The 17,989-nt window shown below is 41.3% G+C and overlaps 1 protein-coding gene across 2 annotated transcripts in view; it reads right to left on the bottom strand.

Annotated features, from left to right (window-relative positions):
- The window catches only part of CDH22 (cadherin 22), a 246,165-nt gene that overhangs the window by 57,495 nt on the left and 170,681 nt on the right, over positions 1 to 17,989 (bottom strand). For both annotated transcript variants that reach the window (XM_083147879.1, XM_083147878.1), the window contains exons 3-5: positions 14,689 to 14,983; positions 14,495 to 14,614; positions 3,309 to 3,476 (exon numbers count right to left, since the gene is read on the bottom strand). In XM_083147879.1, coding sequence (XP_083004005.1) covers positions 3,309 to 3,476; positions 14,495 to 14,614; positions 14,689 to 14,983 — 583 coding nt within the window. The remainder of the gene's footprint in view (positions 1 to 3,308; positions 3,477 to 14,494; positions 14,615 to 14,688; positions 14,984 to 17,989) is intronic.

Here is a 17,989-nt window from a genome sequence, read left to right as displayed (position 1 = left end):
GTGTTCCCCATTCTCTTTTTCGTAGTTAGAAAAGGCCATTTCTAAATGACTGCGGAAGTCTGTGGAGGGAGCCATGTATGATGGGAACCTCCAGTTGTACGAGGTGGTTATAGAGTTCTTCAATCTTAATGTCATCCATATTGGGGCATGATCAGATAGAACAATCTCATTTATACCCGAAGATTCTACGTTATCATACAGCGTGTCTGAGCACAGCCAGAAATCTATTCGGGAGGACGTGTGGTGCGGGTGGGAGTAAAACGTATACTCCCGTGCAGTAGGATGTTGGCACCTCCAAGGATCATGTAATCTCAGGGAGTCTATCATCAATGTTAGGGATGAGTCTTTCTCGGCCCTGAGGCTCCCTCTCGCCCCCCCCGATCTGTCTATAGCGTTAGATATTGTCGTGTTGAAGTCGCCCCCAAGTAGTATGTCTCCCTCCGCCCAAGTCACCAAGTTAGCGTATATAGTAGTGAAGAAGACCCTTGAGTGACCAACTGGGGCATAAATATTGGCCAGCGTATACGTCATTCCCGGCCTGAATACTTTTGAAAACCTCTTATATGTATGTACATATGCACATATACTGTACAGATGTGTCCTGCTTTAGCTTTGCTGCGTATAGCAGCAAGCCGTAGCGGGCTTGTGGCATCATGCATGCCTGCGCTTCATTGCTGGTTTCATTACAGTCAATAGACATCGACTATCACTGAAGTGATCAGTGTGCTGTGATCAGTGTGCTGTGATGCAACATGGTGATTGTGACCGGACAATATATATATATATATGGTACTTGTGTATTATCACAGTGCCCGTGAAATCGGCCGCAAATCGAATGTGATATCGCATACAATTTGCGGCCGATTTGCCGCGATTTCCTGCCGATATGCATGCTAATCCATCCTTGCACACCCCCACTATCCAAGTGAGCCGAAAGTGTGGCGAGCAGACGCGGTACGCGTCCTTATGACCTGTTCATACCCCCACTATCCACGTCGGCGTGGAATGGATTTTCTAAAGTGTGGTGAGTGCAGCGAGCCACCGAGCCTGAAGCGTGGCGAGCGGATGCGGAAGACGATCCTGAAGCGCGGCGAACGCAGTGAGCCCAACGAGGGGACGCGGAACACACGTCGCATGCGATTTGGATGAAATCGGGCGCCGTGATAATACACAATTACCATATATATATATATATATATATATATATATATATATATATATATATGCACAAAAGACCTGCACTCTCACCCTCACAGATGGTAGCCGCTGGGGTGCCGTATATGTAGCTGAGTTCTGGAGGACCCAGCTATATGTATACAGAAAACTCCCCAAGTGGGGAAAACAGCACTCACCAGACTTTGGAATAGTGTTACTTAGGTTCAAAGTCCCAATGGTTTAATGATGTACAAGCTTACCGACGTTTCGGTCCCTCAGGACCATTCTCAAGGCAGCAGGGTACAGTCAAATATCAGCAACAGTAATAGGTGTATATATATATAAAACAGACCATACGGCGGCACTCCTCCAAATAAAGATTCTTCAAGCAGTAATAGACATCAACGTTTCAAACTTTTAATATGCAGTTCTTCTTCAGGATACACGAAGAAGAACTGCATATTAAAAGTTCGAAACGTTGATGTCTATTACTGCTTGAAGAATCTTTATTTGGAGGAGTGCCGCCGTATGGTCTGTTCTATTGGGAACCTCGTCGAGGTTTGTGGAAGGCACCCTAACTTGTTCCGGTACTTCTTTACTTTCACGGCGCCACTAGATTAGATATCGTGGTCATCGCGGGCATTGAATGCACTAAAAAATTGGGTGCGACGCGATGCCCGCGATTTCCCATAGGGACCAATGTTAAATTTCTCAATTGACACGATTTTTATGTTCAATGCCTCAATTGACACGATTTTTCCATAGGAATCAATGTTAAATGGCCCACAGAGGCCAAATAGACACCCTGAAGTGTGAAATGGCCCCCACAATTGTTAACGCCACCCCACGATCAACGTGAACCCGAAGCGTGGCGAGCGCAGCGAGCCGGCGAGGGGCGGCGGTACGCGTCCTACGACCTTTTCATACCCCCACTATCCACGTCGGCGTAGAGTTGAGAATAGAATAGTGTGGTGAGCGCAGCGAGCCACCGAGCCCGAAGCGTGGCGAGCGCAGCGAGCCCCGCGAGGGGACGAGGATACCTGTGAAGCCCGCGAAGGGACGCGTTTACCTGTGAAGGTATCCGCGTCCCCTCGCCACGCTTCGGGCTCGGTGGCTCGCTGCGCTCGCCACACTATTCTATTCTCAACTCCACGCCGACGTGGATAGTGGGGGTATGAAAAGGTCGGAGGACGCGTACCGCCGCCCCTCGCGGGCTCGCTGCGCTCGCCACGCTTCGGGTTCACGTTGATCGTGGGTTGGCGTTAACAATTGTGGGGGCCATTTCACACTTCAGGGTGGCTATTTGGCCTCTGTGGGCCATTTAACATTGTTTCCTATGGAAAAATCGTGTCAATTGAGGCATTGAACAATTGAGGCATTGAACAGTAAAATCGGGTCTATTGAGAAATTTAACCTTGGTCCCTATGGGAAATCGCGGGCATCGCGTCGCACCCGATTTTTAGTGCATTCAATGGCCGCGATGCCCGCGATTTCTAGTGGCGCCGTGAAAATACAGAAGTACCCTTGTTCCTGTCGTGGTTGTGCTGCTCCTATACGGACTATATATATATATATATATATATATACATACACACACACACACACACACACACACACACACATACAGATGGAGCGCCTCTCAGCCAGCGCTGGGGGCTCGCTAGAATGTCCCTACTGCCGAGCCAGCGCTCCATCTGACTGGGACGTGCGAGCGTCTCTCATGCGTCCAAGTTTCTGGGCGGCGGGGAACACGAACCCTGCCCGTGCCTGTGTATGTGTGGGAGAGAAAGGGATGTAGTTTTACTTGCTGTCGACAGATGCCAGTGTTTCGGAGACACACAATCAGACGCTAGACATATATATATAGATGATAATGGTATGAGGATGTTACTCTTGTTGCCATGCCCCATGCATTTTCAGCATAATCTCTTAATAGAGATTAGCCTAGTATGAATTTCTCGTGACTTTTACAACACATTGCAATGTATAAAATGCTGCGTCACAGGCACATTTTAATATATATTTCTTGATTTTCCTTGAAAAAAAAATCAGTTCTTCATAATTTCATGTAGTATTACCTAAAATAATAATTTACTGATGTTACATCCAACAAGCAATCCTAGATAACACCAAATAAATAAAAATACACTTACTCTGAGGGAATCTTGGCGGATTGTCATTAACATCAGTGATGACAATGGTGACTGTTGTTGACCCGGAGAGCCCGCCCAGTTGCCCGGCCATATCTGTAGCCTGAATCACGAGATCATAGCGGTCCTGGGACTCCCGGTCAAGGTCTGACACTGCTGTACGGATAACACCTGGGGCAGAAAGGACTTATGATATCAAACTGTAAGATAGTCATCCATCTTGCACACATCCTGACCACCAGACCTGGGCTGTCAGTGTCAAGTACAAACGACCTGCTATTTGATTGGAGTCCTTGGCAGTCTTTCACCCATCTATCATTAATATATCTGTCACTATGAGTTATTGTTTTCCAAGAACTCAGACTAATAATTAACACATAGTAATAGGAAAAAGTAGGAAAAGAATCTGATTGGTTGTCAGGGACAGAGAAGCTTCACATTTCAAGAGTATGGTGGTTTAATAATATGTGAGTCTTATCCATGAGGAAGCAATAACTGTGACTGAAGGGAAAACACATTTAGAATGCATAATGGGTGCAGCTAGCTCTTCATTTTGTATTTTGAAAAGTGTAGTTACTGTATAATTGATTTTACAAGCAAAATATAAAAACACAGAGGCAAAAAGACTGTAATGCAATTTTGTGAGAACTACTTTAATAGAGAACATGAATTAATAAAACATACTTGCCCTGTCTTTTGGGACCGGAGGGGCTTGGTGCAAAAGTGGAGGTGTAATCAGATGATTTGCAATAACATGTCCTTTTATCACTGCCGGGCAGTGCATCTCGTGGTGTGGGAACATGTTGGGGTGAACTATACTATTAGGCTCTGAGCACCACAAATTGCATCCTTGGGTTCCCAAAAGAGGCGAATCACAAAATCAAGGCCACACCCATTTCATTAGAGAAAGAAGCAGAATTCACAAGGTCAGTGTTATAATTAGAAATTTTGCACCCCCTCTGCCAAAAAAATTTCAGTCCCCCCCCCCCCCCCCCCCTTGACAGGAGTTACATGTTAATTGCCAGGTTTTCATGTTCGGTGCCAGAGGTTACATCCTTGTTGCCTGTGGTTTCTTATTTACTACCCGGAATCTGTAACTTCTGGGTAGAGATATATACTACCCAGTAGTACCTCTAGCATCTATCCATTTACAGTAGGACCTCTAGCATCTGCCTCCTCCAAGACGGTGGACATTTTTGAAAGAGACATTTTAAGCAGCTTCCATACAGATGGCCAGACCCATTGGAATCTGCAGAGACCATGTGCCCCCACAGTACCTGTTCCCCCAAGCCACAGCTTGGACTGCAGTTTCATTGTTACACCACTGCACAAGGCTTGTCCGATACCCTGGCGATCTGAAAGGGCACCTTGGATTTTCCCTTATAGCAGTAATAATCTATGGCTGGGATATAAACAGGGAGAGTGAGGTTTTCCACTGCATCTCAGTCTGTTTCTACAGTTTACATTGAATGCATTGACATTACATAACTTCTCTGTTTCTAAGGTGCTTAGCATTATCATCACTGCTGTGGGGGCTGGATTCATCTGCTCCTGGGAATTGGTTACTGTAGGTTTATTATTTGGCTGTCTGTACCATTCACTCATTGTCTCTAATAGCTTGCCTAGGGGTTTGTGCTCTATATCAGTTTGTAGTCTCGCATTGTTTAAAGATACTCATTTTGACTATTCTCACTTGCTGCCAGTCTTGACCTCTGTTTGTTGAGATTATCCTTGCCTGGCATCCGTTAGGATGTCACCCTGTTTATGCTATTCCTTTTGGCCACTTGCCACATCGAAAATTCTACACAATTTCCCTGATTTGTACTGTTTTCTATTCTTGCTTTGTTGATTTTATTTGTTCTTTTGTTTGTACGTATAAACTGTACATTGCAATATCTTTATCTCTGCTCAAGGATCTAAAAGTAAGTATACAAGGCACCTGCCGCTGCTTGGTGAGCTTAAGCAGGAAATGTAAAAACTGTAGCAATACCATTCAAAGTAAAATACAGTGTGTTTTGCTTTATATGGAATAGTGTAACATGCTGAGAGGGGGGAAGGGGGGGGGGGGGGGGGGGCAGCTTGCTTAGTACATTTATCCCAGAATCTCTTACAGTATATAAGTCTTATGTATGTACAAAAGACCTGTGCAATAACTGGGATCATACACTCCATGGGGAATAGCAGCTGCTACAGGTAAAGATCAGACACAACTGTATAGGCTTACCAAGGAAGCACTTGGCATATGTTACAGCATGTCCTAAAATGACAACTAGATTAAACCAAGAATGAACATAACAAAGATGAAGATCATAAAGATAAAAATGTTCAGTATCCCTGCTGCCGACATCCCTTGCATGGCTATCAGGTGTAGATTGCCTTCTTTTTACTTTAGAACTGCTGCTGAAACTGCAACAAGGCAATGGGGTAGAAGTTATTTATTAAAATTAGCACCTGATGATAGGACAGTATAATATTTTTTTTTTTTTTTTACAGTAATATTGTTCATCGTTATTATTACATTGAATTTTCCATAGGATAATTATTCTTGATGTCTTTGTTTATCATTCTTTTTTTAAATGTAAATGCCTATCTTTAAAACAATAAAATGACTCTATTGAAAAAACATTAGCACCTGATTGGATGTTGGCAGCAAATCTGTGTGTACAGTATGGCGGAGTGAAAAAAACAAAATTGAGAAATTCAAAATCGGCTAGTGTGGCAAAGTTGTGACTTGACCTGAATAAGAAACGTGCAAAAGCTTTTTGATCTAAGTCAACATCTTCTGTTCTGGCAAGAGGCCTGAAGTTTCACTTTTTTGGTGAAAAAGACAAAAACTATGAAGACGCTCCGATCTAATTAAAGTTATGTCAGGATGTCTTAGAGTGGTTTATTAATATACTTTAGCTTAGTAAAAGAGAGTACAAGCTTGTCCTAGTGCAAAGTGACTGAAAAAAACAGGGTAAATCCCTTTTGTTTGCCCTTAATAGAATAGTGCACCTACAGTATGTGTCTTCTAATGCCCAACAAACTTTTTACTGAATGCTCCAGTAAGTTCAGTAACAATGGGTTAAACTTTGTTCTTTAGTTGCAGGATTTAAAACACTTCTGTTTATTGTCTTTACTTGTGGCAGTTTATTTTAAACATGAATTGGTCTGAAAAACATCCCCTATGCTGGGAACATGAAAGGACTGCATTACAGCATATCATTATACAAAGATAGGCCAATGTATTAACAGTTAAATATGTTGAAGTGCATTATGCTGTAATAAACAAATACCATATATACTCGAGTATAAGCCTACTTTTTCAGAACATTTTTTATGCTGAAAAAGCCCCCCTCGGCTTATACTCGAGTGAGGGTCCCACTTGAGTCAATACGTTTTCCCAGTTTTTTGTTGTAAAATTAGATTCCTCGGCTTATATTCGGGTCGACTTATACTCGAGTATATACGGTACTTCTAATGTTTAGAAAAATAAAATCAAGAACATTGATTCAAAAATAACAAGTTAATCATTCTATGAGTGGTGCCCAGCAGTACATATATGCCACTCACTGTGTTCATTTCTAGGCAGAATTGATCAGCAATACTTACAGTATTACACTTATTACAGCATAATGCACTTTAACGTATTTAACTGTTAATATATTGGCTTATCTTTGGCATAATTATATGCTGTAATGCAGCCCTTTCATGTTCCCAGCATAGGGGATGCATACCTGTTTTTCTGTCAATAAACAGAAGTGATATGTAAAATGATACATTAGACAGTTTACACTGTTACTTGTAATACTTATTGTAACAGTTACTGTTTTTCAATAACAGACTGCAACAGTTATTTCTTGTTTATATACACAGGATTGTCTATCTTTGTATATGCACTGCAAAGAGAGCAGCATAAATCCAATTTCATGTAGTTCAGTGACACTGTGTGAAATATAACACTGCATAATGGCCCTTAATCAGACCTGATCGCAGTACAAATTTGTTCTCAAAATGGGCTAAAAATGCTGCACTGCAGGTGGGGCAGATGTAACATGTGCAGAGAGAGTTAAGCTGGCCATACATCTACAGATCTATTGTCAGATTGGGCTGGTTGGAACAAAATCCTAGTAATGGATGAGAGCAAATGACAGTTGACCATTTGCTTTGAAATGATGGAAAACTGCCAAAAACTGTCATTCAGATATTTCCAGGAATTTGTTCCAACCGGCCCAATCTGACAATCGATCTGTAGATGTATGGCCACCTTTAGATTTGTGTGAGTTATTTTGTTTCCGTGCAGGGTAAATACTGGCTGCATTATTTTTACATTGCAATTTAGATTTCAGTTTCAACACACCCCACTCAAATTGAACTCTCTCTGCAGGTTACATCTGCCCCATCTGCAGTGCAGCATTTTTTTTTTGTCCATTTTGAGAACAAATTTGTACTGTGATCAGGTCTGATTAAGGGCCATTATGCAGTTATTTCACACAGTGTCACTGAAATTCTATTTAGAGTATTTGTGCTTCTTCTATTATAAACACATTCAGGAGAAAACACACAATATTCACCATGAAAATGGGTCAATTATTAGGGATTTTTTCTCCAGCCAAAGTCAGTCACTTTGCACTAGGACAAGCTTGTACTCTCTTTTACTAAGCTAAAGTATATTAATGAACCACTCTACGACATCCTGACATAAGTTTAACTAGATCGGAGCATCTTTATAGGTTTCGTTATTTTCACCAAAAAAGTGAAACTTCAGGCCTCTTGCCAGAACAGAAGATGTTGACTCAGATCAAAAAGCTTTTGCACATTTCTTATTCAGGTCGTCACAACTTTTCCACACTAGCCGATTTTGAATTTCTCAATTTCAGTTTTTTCACTCCGCCCTAGTGTACAGGTATTAAATAACATTCAATGTAATGATCTGGCATATTTTTAACATTTGGGTCATATAGGGTGAGATTTAATAGGATGAGAGATTCAGAAAGTGAGAGATTTGGTAAGAAATCTAGAGTTTTTTTAAAGCGGCAATCATTTACACTGCTAAACCAGTTTGATTTTGAAGTGTAAATGATTGCCGATTTTAAAAAAACTGGAGATTTCTCACCAAATCTCTCATTTCTGAAAATCTCATCCTACTGAATCTCACCCATAAAATTATGTGCAGGTTTTTTGTTTATTTCCTATACTGTATATACCTTAATGTGCGGAAAAGAAAACCACTGATTCCGTACAAAAAGCAGAATCTAATGGTTTTCCATTCATGTTAAATCCAGAGGGGTGTATTTAAAGTGGATTTCTCCTCACAGCCCGTAAGGCAGTGTTTTTCAACCACTGTGCCGTGGCACACCAATGTGCCGTGGCTGTTCTCAAGTGTATCCCCAGATCTAGAGATGCCCAAACCAGTTTACAGCCACCATCACCAGTTCAACTGTTATTTACTGGTCTCTTCTTTTCATGTAAAGGGACAATTTATTTTATTTTGTTACCTGTCGGGACTAATGTGATTCTTTTTTATATGGGGACCTATAGGTTTTTTTTTTTTTCCTGTGGGGGCCAATATGTTTTGCCTGTGGGAATCTCATGGTGTTCCTTGGCATATTTAAAATCTTAATTAGTGTGCCGCAAGGTAAAAAGGTTAAAAATTACTACCCTAAGGTTTCGTCTGGTAATTAGCTAAATGGATATGCCCCTTAGAAGACCCCTTAGAAGACTTTTTCTTATTGAGAGTGGCAATATGTTTTTTTTTAACCACTGCTTATTCTTATAATAGAAATAAATTTATAGAAACAATCTCACATAGAAAGCAGAACAATGCTCAGCCGTCATGGTGATATCTGCTAAGGGTCCATTTAGAGCTTCATTGGGCCAGTCTTAGTATACGTATTAGCCAGAGGAATTCTGTTTAGACATTTTGCTTATTTTATACCTTAAAATGTACTCCATACTTATTTGTACTTTGACATCAGATTGCAGGTGTGATATGTATTGCAGTAGTTATGCTTGAGACAATAAGTAGCTGTGAGGACTTTGAGTACATATGGGGCGATTCACCATCAAAATCGCCTAGAAGTTTACGGAGAATCGGCCCGTGTGTAAACAGCAGGCGATAGCAATGCACAGCCCCGCAGCGTTGTTATCGCCCGGCCAAATAGACATTGCAGGCAATAATATTTTCACTAGATGCCACCTGCACTGTGTATTTGGCCGTAGCTGGGGAAGGCAGGATATACTGTACTGTACTTAGCCATCTAATCTCTGGCGGCTAACTACATTTTGTTATACACACGGGGCTCAGTCCAAATTACCGGGACTGAGTCCTGTGTGTACATCCCTTAAAATAAAGAAGCTACATTTTATATAAGTTTTTTCATATATTTGTTATACTCTATGGGGGATATTTAAGATGGGAGTTCTATTTCACATGAGATGTTGCTATTGGCAAGCAATCAGAATATGCTTCTTATTTATTTTGCACCTTCTAGAAGATAATAGTATATGTGTAATCCGCGTGGCAAAACCGCACATCGTAAAAAGGGGGGTATCCTCACAGGTTGGGGGTATGGCCTTGTGGCCCAAACCCCTGTTTTTGACAATGTGAACGTTGGGAATTTTTGGTTGAATGGACAATCTGTCACACCCATCTCTTCCTCAAAACCATATGCTTGTGCACATTCTTTGGGGTGTATTTAGTAATAATAGCTATACTGGCTATTCTGCCTTAACCCTCTCAGGGAAAGCACTTGCATAGTCACTATTGGAAAAACAGAGGGCTCTAACGAAGTCCGTGTGACGAAACGCATAGGGGCGTGGCCTAGCGTTGCTGAGACTGTGGAGTCCAGGCCAGTGTTACTGCTCCGGCAGTGGTAACAGTGCTCTGCACCTACTTGTTTATGCTGTATTCTCTGCGGTGTTGTATACTGCCACTTGCGGTACGTCATTCTAACCCTTGTGGTGGTTTTGTTTATTTAATAAAAAAATCCTGTGGTAATTCTTTCTAATATATATATATATATATATGAGGAAAATAAGTAAAGTCTTATTGAAACGTTGGCATACATTGGGCTGCCCCTGTGTGTTTCTTTATTGGTCCTGAGTGCCGCTGCAACTACGTGGTTGTGTGGGTGACTACAGCGAGTTGTCCCTTTTGGCAGATGGTAACAGGCAAGATACCGTTTCACTATAGCGAGTGCCAGAGTGCCAGAACTAGGAACTGTATATATATATATATATATATATATATATATATATATATATATATATATATATATATATATATATACATACATATACACACACACTGAATGAGGAGAGTTGGAGGAGTTAGACTCACCTACAGGGGCTGATGGGAAAAGATCCATCTGTCTCTGCAGTTTTTCATAAGAAATTAAGTTTTTTTTTTTTTTTTACAGGCAAGTGCATTCAGATGGCATTAATTAAGGTACATTTGCTTAACATTTTCCTGCTTGCTGCATAGCAGAAAACGTTAAGTGCTGTAGAGAGCTATAACTTGCTCTCTACACTGGGATGATGTAGGAGTTGGGCATTAACAGAGAAGATAATTGCGCTATCTTCTCTGTTGATCCTTTCTTACATGGCTTGGATGCTTAAATCATATGGAACCTTTCGTTTCTGCATGAGTTAAGCAACATGTAGCTCTCCACAGTTATATTAATAGTTTTATTAACAGTTGTTAACATTTTTGTTTTAAAATTTGTATTGTATTTTGTATACAGGGGTGCTGTTAATGAATGTGAGGTGAATGCATAAGGTATGTGTTTTTGGGCACAAATGTATTGTTTAGAAGCTACAGTAAGTAGTTGTTCCATGGGTTAAGCATAAATACATTAGAATATATAAATTTTAGTTTGATCAGACACATAATGTATAATGTATGGTGTAAACAAGTTTTATTTTTAGTGTTCTCTCGAACATATTTGAACATACTTGTTTTTAATTAGCTCTAATTTGTCAATGTAGTTATTAGTGTGTCAAGTATTTAGCAGTCCGCAAGTCAACCGAGACATATTTAGGGCATAATACAGGAATTATAATGTTATGGAAACTATGAAGATCATACAAAGAATTTCTTTACTGATTGAAAATTTGTATTTTAAAGATAGTTCATCTTGAAATTGCACCTAACACCTATAAAGAATGGTTGCCGATTTTGTTTAGTAGAGATGAGAGTTTGGATTTTATCCGAACTAGCTTAAGTTGGATTCATCTGTATTTACCTTATTGGCTATTTAAAATAAATGAGAGCAGATAGCCAATAAGATGTAATTTTCGAGATCCGAGTAAATCCAAACCCACTCATACTTACAATTAACAGTAGAATACAGGGTACTTACAGTTGAGTCGGGTCTGAATGCTATATAGAGAATTCTGTCTGGGGACCGATGTTGCGTATGGGCAAAAATACACATGTGCAGACCAGCTGTGCGAACGCCTTTGGCGAGTATCACACACTCACCAAGGCCTTGGCACAGAGAGGAGTGGGTATGAGGTTGTCGCATGGGTAAGCCCACTGTTTCCTGGGTGTGCCCACAAAAACAGTGGGTGCACTGGGCGTCACCATGTGAACACAGGCATGTCGAAGCCTGCTTGAGGCACGTGGCTGATGTCAGTACCCACCCCAAATTCGGCCATGTCCATGGCAAATAAAAGACAGCTGTGACTGACTTTTATTTGGGAATGGGGCAAAAAAATAATTAGATGGTCGGCAATTATTGAATGATTTTTCACCCATACAGCTGCATGCGAATGGATGTGTAAGTGTACACACCATTTGCATGAATCCGCAGCCATTTGCTCAGTGAAGGCAGGTGGGCGTTTGCTCGCCCGGCAGGCGGCATATACCGGTTTGCTAGGCTGCGAGTGAATGCAGCCTAGTGAACAGGTCTGAATTAGGCCCCTTGTGCCTTTAAAGTGAATATTTTATCTTGACTTATACATCTCGCCTACATGACATTCTCACTAGCATTGTCAGACCTACATGTGTACACAGCACACTGGCTGTGTGATTGAATTGCTTTTCTTGGCACTTGGAATTTGTAATTAAGGACTAAGTGACTGTCAAATTGTTAAACTACGTAGGATGTAGGTTTTATGCTGCTTATGTGCAACTTTCCTAAGGTCTGCTTCAAGTATCCATGACAGCAACCTACAGTAGATTAATAGGCATCAATAATTAATGGACAACATGCGGTAATGTGACGGCTGTAGAAAACGGACTATGATACCTAAGCCCTGGGGCTGATTGTAACTGTAAGCAATTTAAAAATGCATTGTAGTGTGACCTAATTTACTGCTGGAAAATGAAGAGGACTTGAACATGAGTGCAATTCTGCAAAATATATATTTTATTCATGCTAAAAAGTGATATCTGATTTTATTCATTCACTTATTTATGTTTACTAACAGCAAATCTTGAATAATTGCACTGTCTGAACAATTTAAATATATGCTTATAAGCAGCTGTCAGGCTGATTGAGATACTTTACATATATAAAGTAGTTATAGCTGCTCATCAATTTGCAAGTTATAATAAAGAGAATGTCTTCTCTTCTGCACATTAATATATTGCATTATAAAAGGTGGCCCATCCTACCTAACCAACGTGTGGACAGAGCAGTCTATCTATTTCAATTCTATTGTCTGTGCACTTGTGTTTATATGCTAGGCATTCTTCGCTGTCCTCATGGCACATTTATGCTGAATACATACTGGCCCAATATATATTGGCCGTTCAATTGGCCGGCAGCTATATCACTGTCCTGTCCATCAGTGTGCAGCATCAATACGACTGTGAACAACATTGTTTACAGACATAGTATAGCAATCTGACAGCCGCCCATATACCCTCTGCACCAGATGGCAGTGATTGACTATGCAAAACTGGGCAGGTCCATGTAAATGCATTACCAACCTCGTCAGTTGTAACATCAGTCATGATATTTACAGATGAATTGATTTGCAAATATACCTATAGGTGTATACCCAACCTAAAAGTCCAAGTGTTAGTGATATCCAGGCTTTAGCACAGAAGAATCAATTTAAATAACTGAGGAATTATTTAAGTCACCTGTGCTTAAGCATGGATATCACTAAACCCTGTTAAGCTGGGTACACAGTGTATAGACAACTTTAGTGTGCCTTGAAAATCGAAGTTGGGAATGCCTGGTTTATATAATCATTTTTACTTAAAGGATATAATAACTAAGAGCATTTTGTGGTACAGGTTGTGTGCCCCTTATCCAAATATCTGTTATCCAAATTATTCCGAAAACTATACATTCCAGAAAGTGAAAAAAATAAATAAAACACTACTGGGGACATGATATGTAACTGTGTTACATACTGTGTTACATAAATATGTGCAAGAAAATGAGGTACTTGTGTAGTTTCACGGCGCCAGCCGGCAGCGTGGGCGAGCGAAGCGCCATTCTGGCGCCGTGAAACCACACAAGTACCGAAAATGATTACTTGCCATTGAAATTCAGTGCCTGAGGTAGTACACAAACTTTGTTTCATGTTTTGAAACCTTGTTTTATGCAAAAATAAAATATATATGTGTGTATTTCATGTGTTTGAGGTGTTTGTACAACATAAATGCAAGATACCTCAAGATACATCGTTGAAATATAAATATATTCTGAAATACGGAATAATCCTTTTTCCAAATTTCTTCTTGTCCCGAGCATTATGAATAAGGTATACTACCTGCACTAGTCGTAAATGATACCATTCACCACACATTTTGTGGGCAGTTACCAATATTAAGGGGAATGCAGTTTTTTTATCTAGGAAAACCTGTGATTTGTGTCTAATGGTGTGTACACATGGTGCGATAAGCACCTATATGGTTTTAATTTTAACTATATGATCAAAATCTATGGCAAATTGGTTCAAATTTCACCATGTGCGCCCACATCTGATTCAATCCCAATGCGCGGCCCTGTGGCATCGGAATCATAAGTAGAAACCGTCTGTGTGGCACAGTCTATTTCTACAATGTCAGAATGAGGGCCATGCTGCTCAATGCAGCATGCCCCCTGCTCCCTTCCTCCACGCGCCGTCCCTTCATTCCTGCCAGCCAATGTCAATTTCGACAGCCTCCAAATCACACCGTGTGCACACACCTTTAGTGATGAACCCTTGCATACAGGTAATGGATGCACTTTAACAAGTCTAACCTGTCTTGCTATCCACAGTGAAGTGCTTCTCTCCTTCTAGAACACTGTATACGACTCTTGCACTGCTTCCGTAGGCTGGGTCATCTGCATCCCATGCTGAAACCGCCATAACAGATGTACCTGTAAGGAGGACAGAGTAAAGGTTAATTTCTATACAACTTTTTGGGCCATACCTCCCGATCAGTGTAACTTACCCACAGGAGATAGCTCAGGGACGCTTCCGATATATGGTGCCTGCAGAAACCGTGGTTCACTGTCATTAATATCCTGCACCTTAATGATGAATTCAGACTCTGGCTCCAGCAGTCTGTCCGTGTGCCTGTCTCTGGCCTGGGCTCGCAGTGTGTAGAACGTTTTGTGCTCCCGGTCCAAACGCTCAGTTGCATGTATGTCTCCCGTCAGCTCATCAATGATAAAAATGGAACCAGCTCCCTCTCCCGAAATAGTGTATTTAATGGAATTATCTCCCTCATCTGAGTCTGAGTGAATCTGTGTACAGTAAATGAAGGGCAGCTTATAAGAAAATATGAAATATAGGTTAGATAACATTGATACTACTACAAGCAACATTGTCAGCTGTGTTTAGGATATAGAATGTTGTTAGCAGATCTAACTCCTGTTAGTTTTGTAATGAGTAAAGAGCAACTCAACAACAAAACTAAAATTTCCATGCACATCTATTAATGTTCTACTTTGGCTAAAAAGGTAAGACCAAGGGCCAGATTCTCTAAGCTTCAAAAGTGATAAAATGGAGAGTGATAAACAGCCAGCCAATCAGCTCCTGTCTGACATTTTTCAAACACAGTATGTGACATGGCAGGTAGAAGCTGATTGGCTGGCTGTTTATCACTCTCCATTTTATCACTTTTGAAGCTTAGAGAATCTAGCCCCAAAAGCTTAAATGGCATAGCATAATATTTATATGTATATCTGTGAACTGGGAGAGCACAGGCCTGTCGATAAGACTCTGATTTCCATACTGTTCCTATTCATGCAAGATAGAACTTAGCTGTGATCTCATATGGGATCTGTAAGCACAAGGATGAGTCCAACTCAGAGCATGTATACATGTTTCATTCATATAAGTATTAATGGGCAATAATGGGGCAGACTAGATGGTTCTTATCTGCAGTTGTTAGTGGTTGCTCATTTTTTGTTATAAATTCTTTATTTTACATTTTTGAAAGCACAGTAGAAGGAGGCAGATCTATCTATCTATCTATCTATCTATCTATCTATCTATCTATCTATCTATCTATCTATCTATCTATCTCAAACTCCAAACACTTTAGGCCCATACACACACTACGATGTCTTATTAATGATGATGAACGACCCCATTATAAATCACCTCCTGAACAACCCAGAACGACTTCGTGCAGGGTCCTTTAGGAGGTGAATCTTTTAACATCGTCTAGAGTCTATGCTGTGAATGACGGACTACTACCAACAATGCGCGTACCCGCAGTCGTTAAAGACCATAGCCATCGTCCATGCATGCAGGTCAATTTGGCTATGGTCGTTAACATTGTTTAATTTTTCAATAGAAAAAGGTCCTGCATCGTTTGTGGTCATTCTCATCCGTCGTACACCAGCGATCACCTGCAATGTGACACATCGTTGTGTGTGTATTGACCTTTAGTGATTGTTACTTAACTACTCTCCAGGCACAACATATGTGACCACTGGCCAGTTTGCATCAGCATCGCATATATTGGGCTGTCCCACTGCCTCCCCGTCTTCAATGGATGAAATCCATTTTGCACAAGTTCTCAAAGGATCTTTTTCCTACTGCTGCATCCTAATGGAAGTGACACAGTGGTCTGTGGACACCGACGTCACTCCTGAACTCACCTTGAGAGCATATGCAGTGCCCAGATGCAACAGGGGGGGACTGATGATCAGTCCACCCTGCCTCTCCCTCTGCTGCGCTCTGCTACAAGTTAGGGAGTGGAGGGTCTAAAACAGTGGATTCATTACACTGCATATTAAAGAGTTGGCAGGAAAGCATTTTTCCATTGGAAGTTTATATCTGTCAATTGCAGTCCTGAATGTGATTAGCAGATAGTGCTTCCAATGTAAAACCACTACAATCACTGAGGACTCAATGGTGGTGGATTTTTACTGGTGAGACTGCTGCTCTTTAGTCCCTATGTAAAATTTGGTTGGGAATCATGCTTTAAGATCCTGTTCATATGTGGATGATGTATTGGTACTTATGAGTTATCCGGGCGCCCGATTTCTAAATCGGGTCGGATCGGGCACATCGCATCGCATGCGACCATCGGATGCGATGCGATGCGATGACCCGATTTTTCCATAGGAATCAATGTTAAAATGGACTGAGTCCATTTTAACATGGAATTCAATGGGAAAAAGGGGTCCTTTTCATACCCCTACTATCCAAGTGGGCATGGAGTTGGATATAAACCTATGGCGAGCGTATCGAGCCACCGAGCCCGAAGCGTGGCGAGCGTAGCGAGCCCCGCGAGGGGACATAGAATACCGTCCCCTCGCGGGGCTCGCTTCGCTCGCCACGCTTCGGGCTCGGTGGCTCGCTACGCTCGCCACAGGTTTATATCCAACTCCATGCCCACTTGGATAGTAGGGGTATGAAGAGGACCCCTTTTTCCCATTGAATTCCATGTTAAAATGGACTCCGTCAATTTTAACATTGATTCCTATGGAAAAATCGGGTCATCGCATCCGATGGTCGCATGCGATGCGATGCGATATCGCATCGCATCTGATTGTATGCCTTAACTTAAGGCATACAATTAAAAAAATCGGGCGCCCAGATAACTCATAAGTACCGATGTATTTTATTGGATGTTTTTTTTTCTTTTACATTTGCTTGTTTATTACTACTACTACTACTACTACTAGTATTTATACAGCTCTCTTTCACTTATGTGAACCAAGAAGCTTTACAGGCATCAAAAACAAAAGTACATAGTACAGAAGGTTACAATGCATCAAAACAAAGCACATAGGGCCCGATTCTAGTTGACTCTGTAAGCTGCGAAGCTTGCAGCTTACCAAGCCCCAGAGTGCCCTCCTTGACAGATAAATGCCCTTCGCCGTATCCCCTCACAACCATTCAAGGGGATGGGTTATGCTGCACATGTCCCGCAGCAGTAGAAATCATTCAATGGCCGGCGACCATCAAATGATTTCTCCTGGGCTCACAAATATAAGTCAGTGGAGACTGACTTATATTTGCGGGCTCCGGACCGTGGATAAGGCTGGCGGCTGACGTCATTGGCGTCTGCAAATGATGGCTGCTTTGATCAGATACTGGCAAAGCCTAGGGAGGTTGGATCACTAAGGAAGACAGAGGCATCTGCTTGTATAGATGCTTCCTGTTGCATTACCGTACAGTGCTATATATTGGAAGCAGCAGAGTTATAGCCACTCTGACTGCACCTCAATGACCCCCAAAATATTTTCTCTTCTATATAATAATGTTTGTTGAAAAGAAATTTTCAAATATCA

This window comes from Crinia signifera, chromosome 6 (genome assembly GCF_055691185.1).
Source record: "Crinia signifera chromosome 6, ASM5569118v1, whole genome shotgun sequence".
In the NCBI taxonomy this organism is placed as follows: Eukaryota; Metazoa; Chordata; class Amphibia; order Anura; family Myobatrachidae; genus Crinia; species Crinia signifera.
This window is presented reverse-complemented; position numbering and strand designations above follow the sequence as displayed.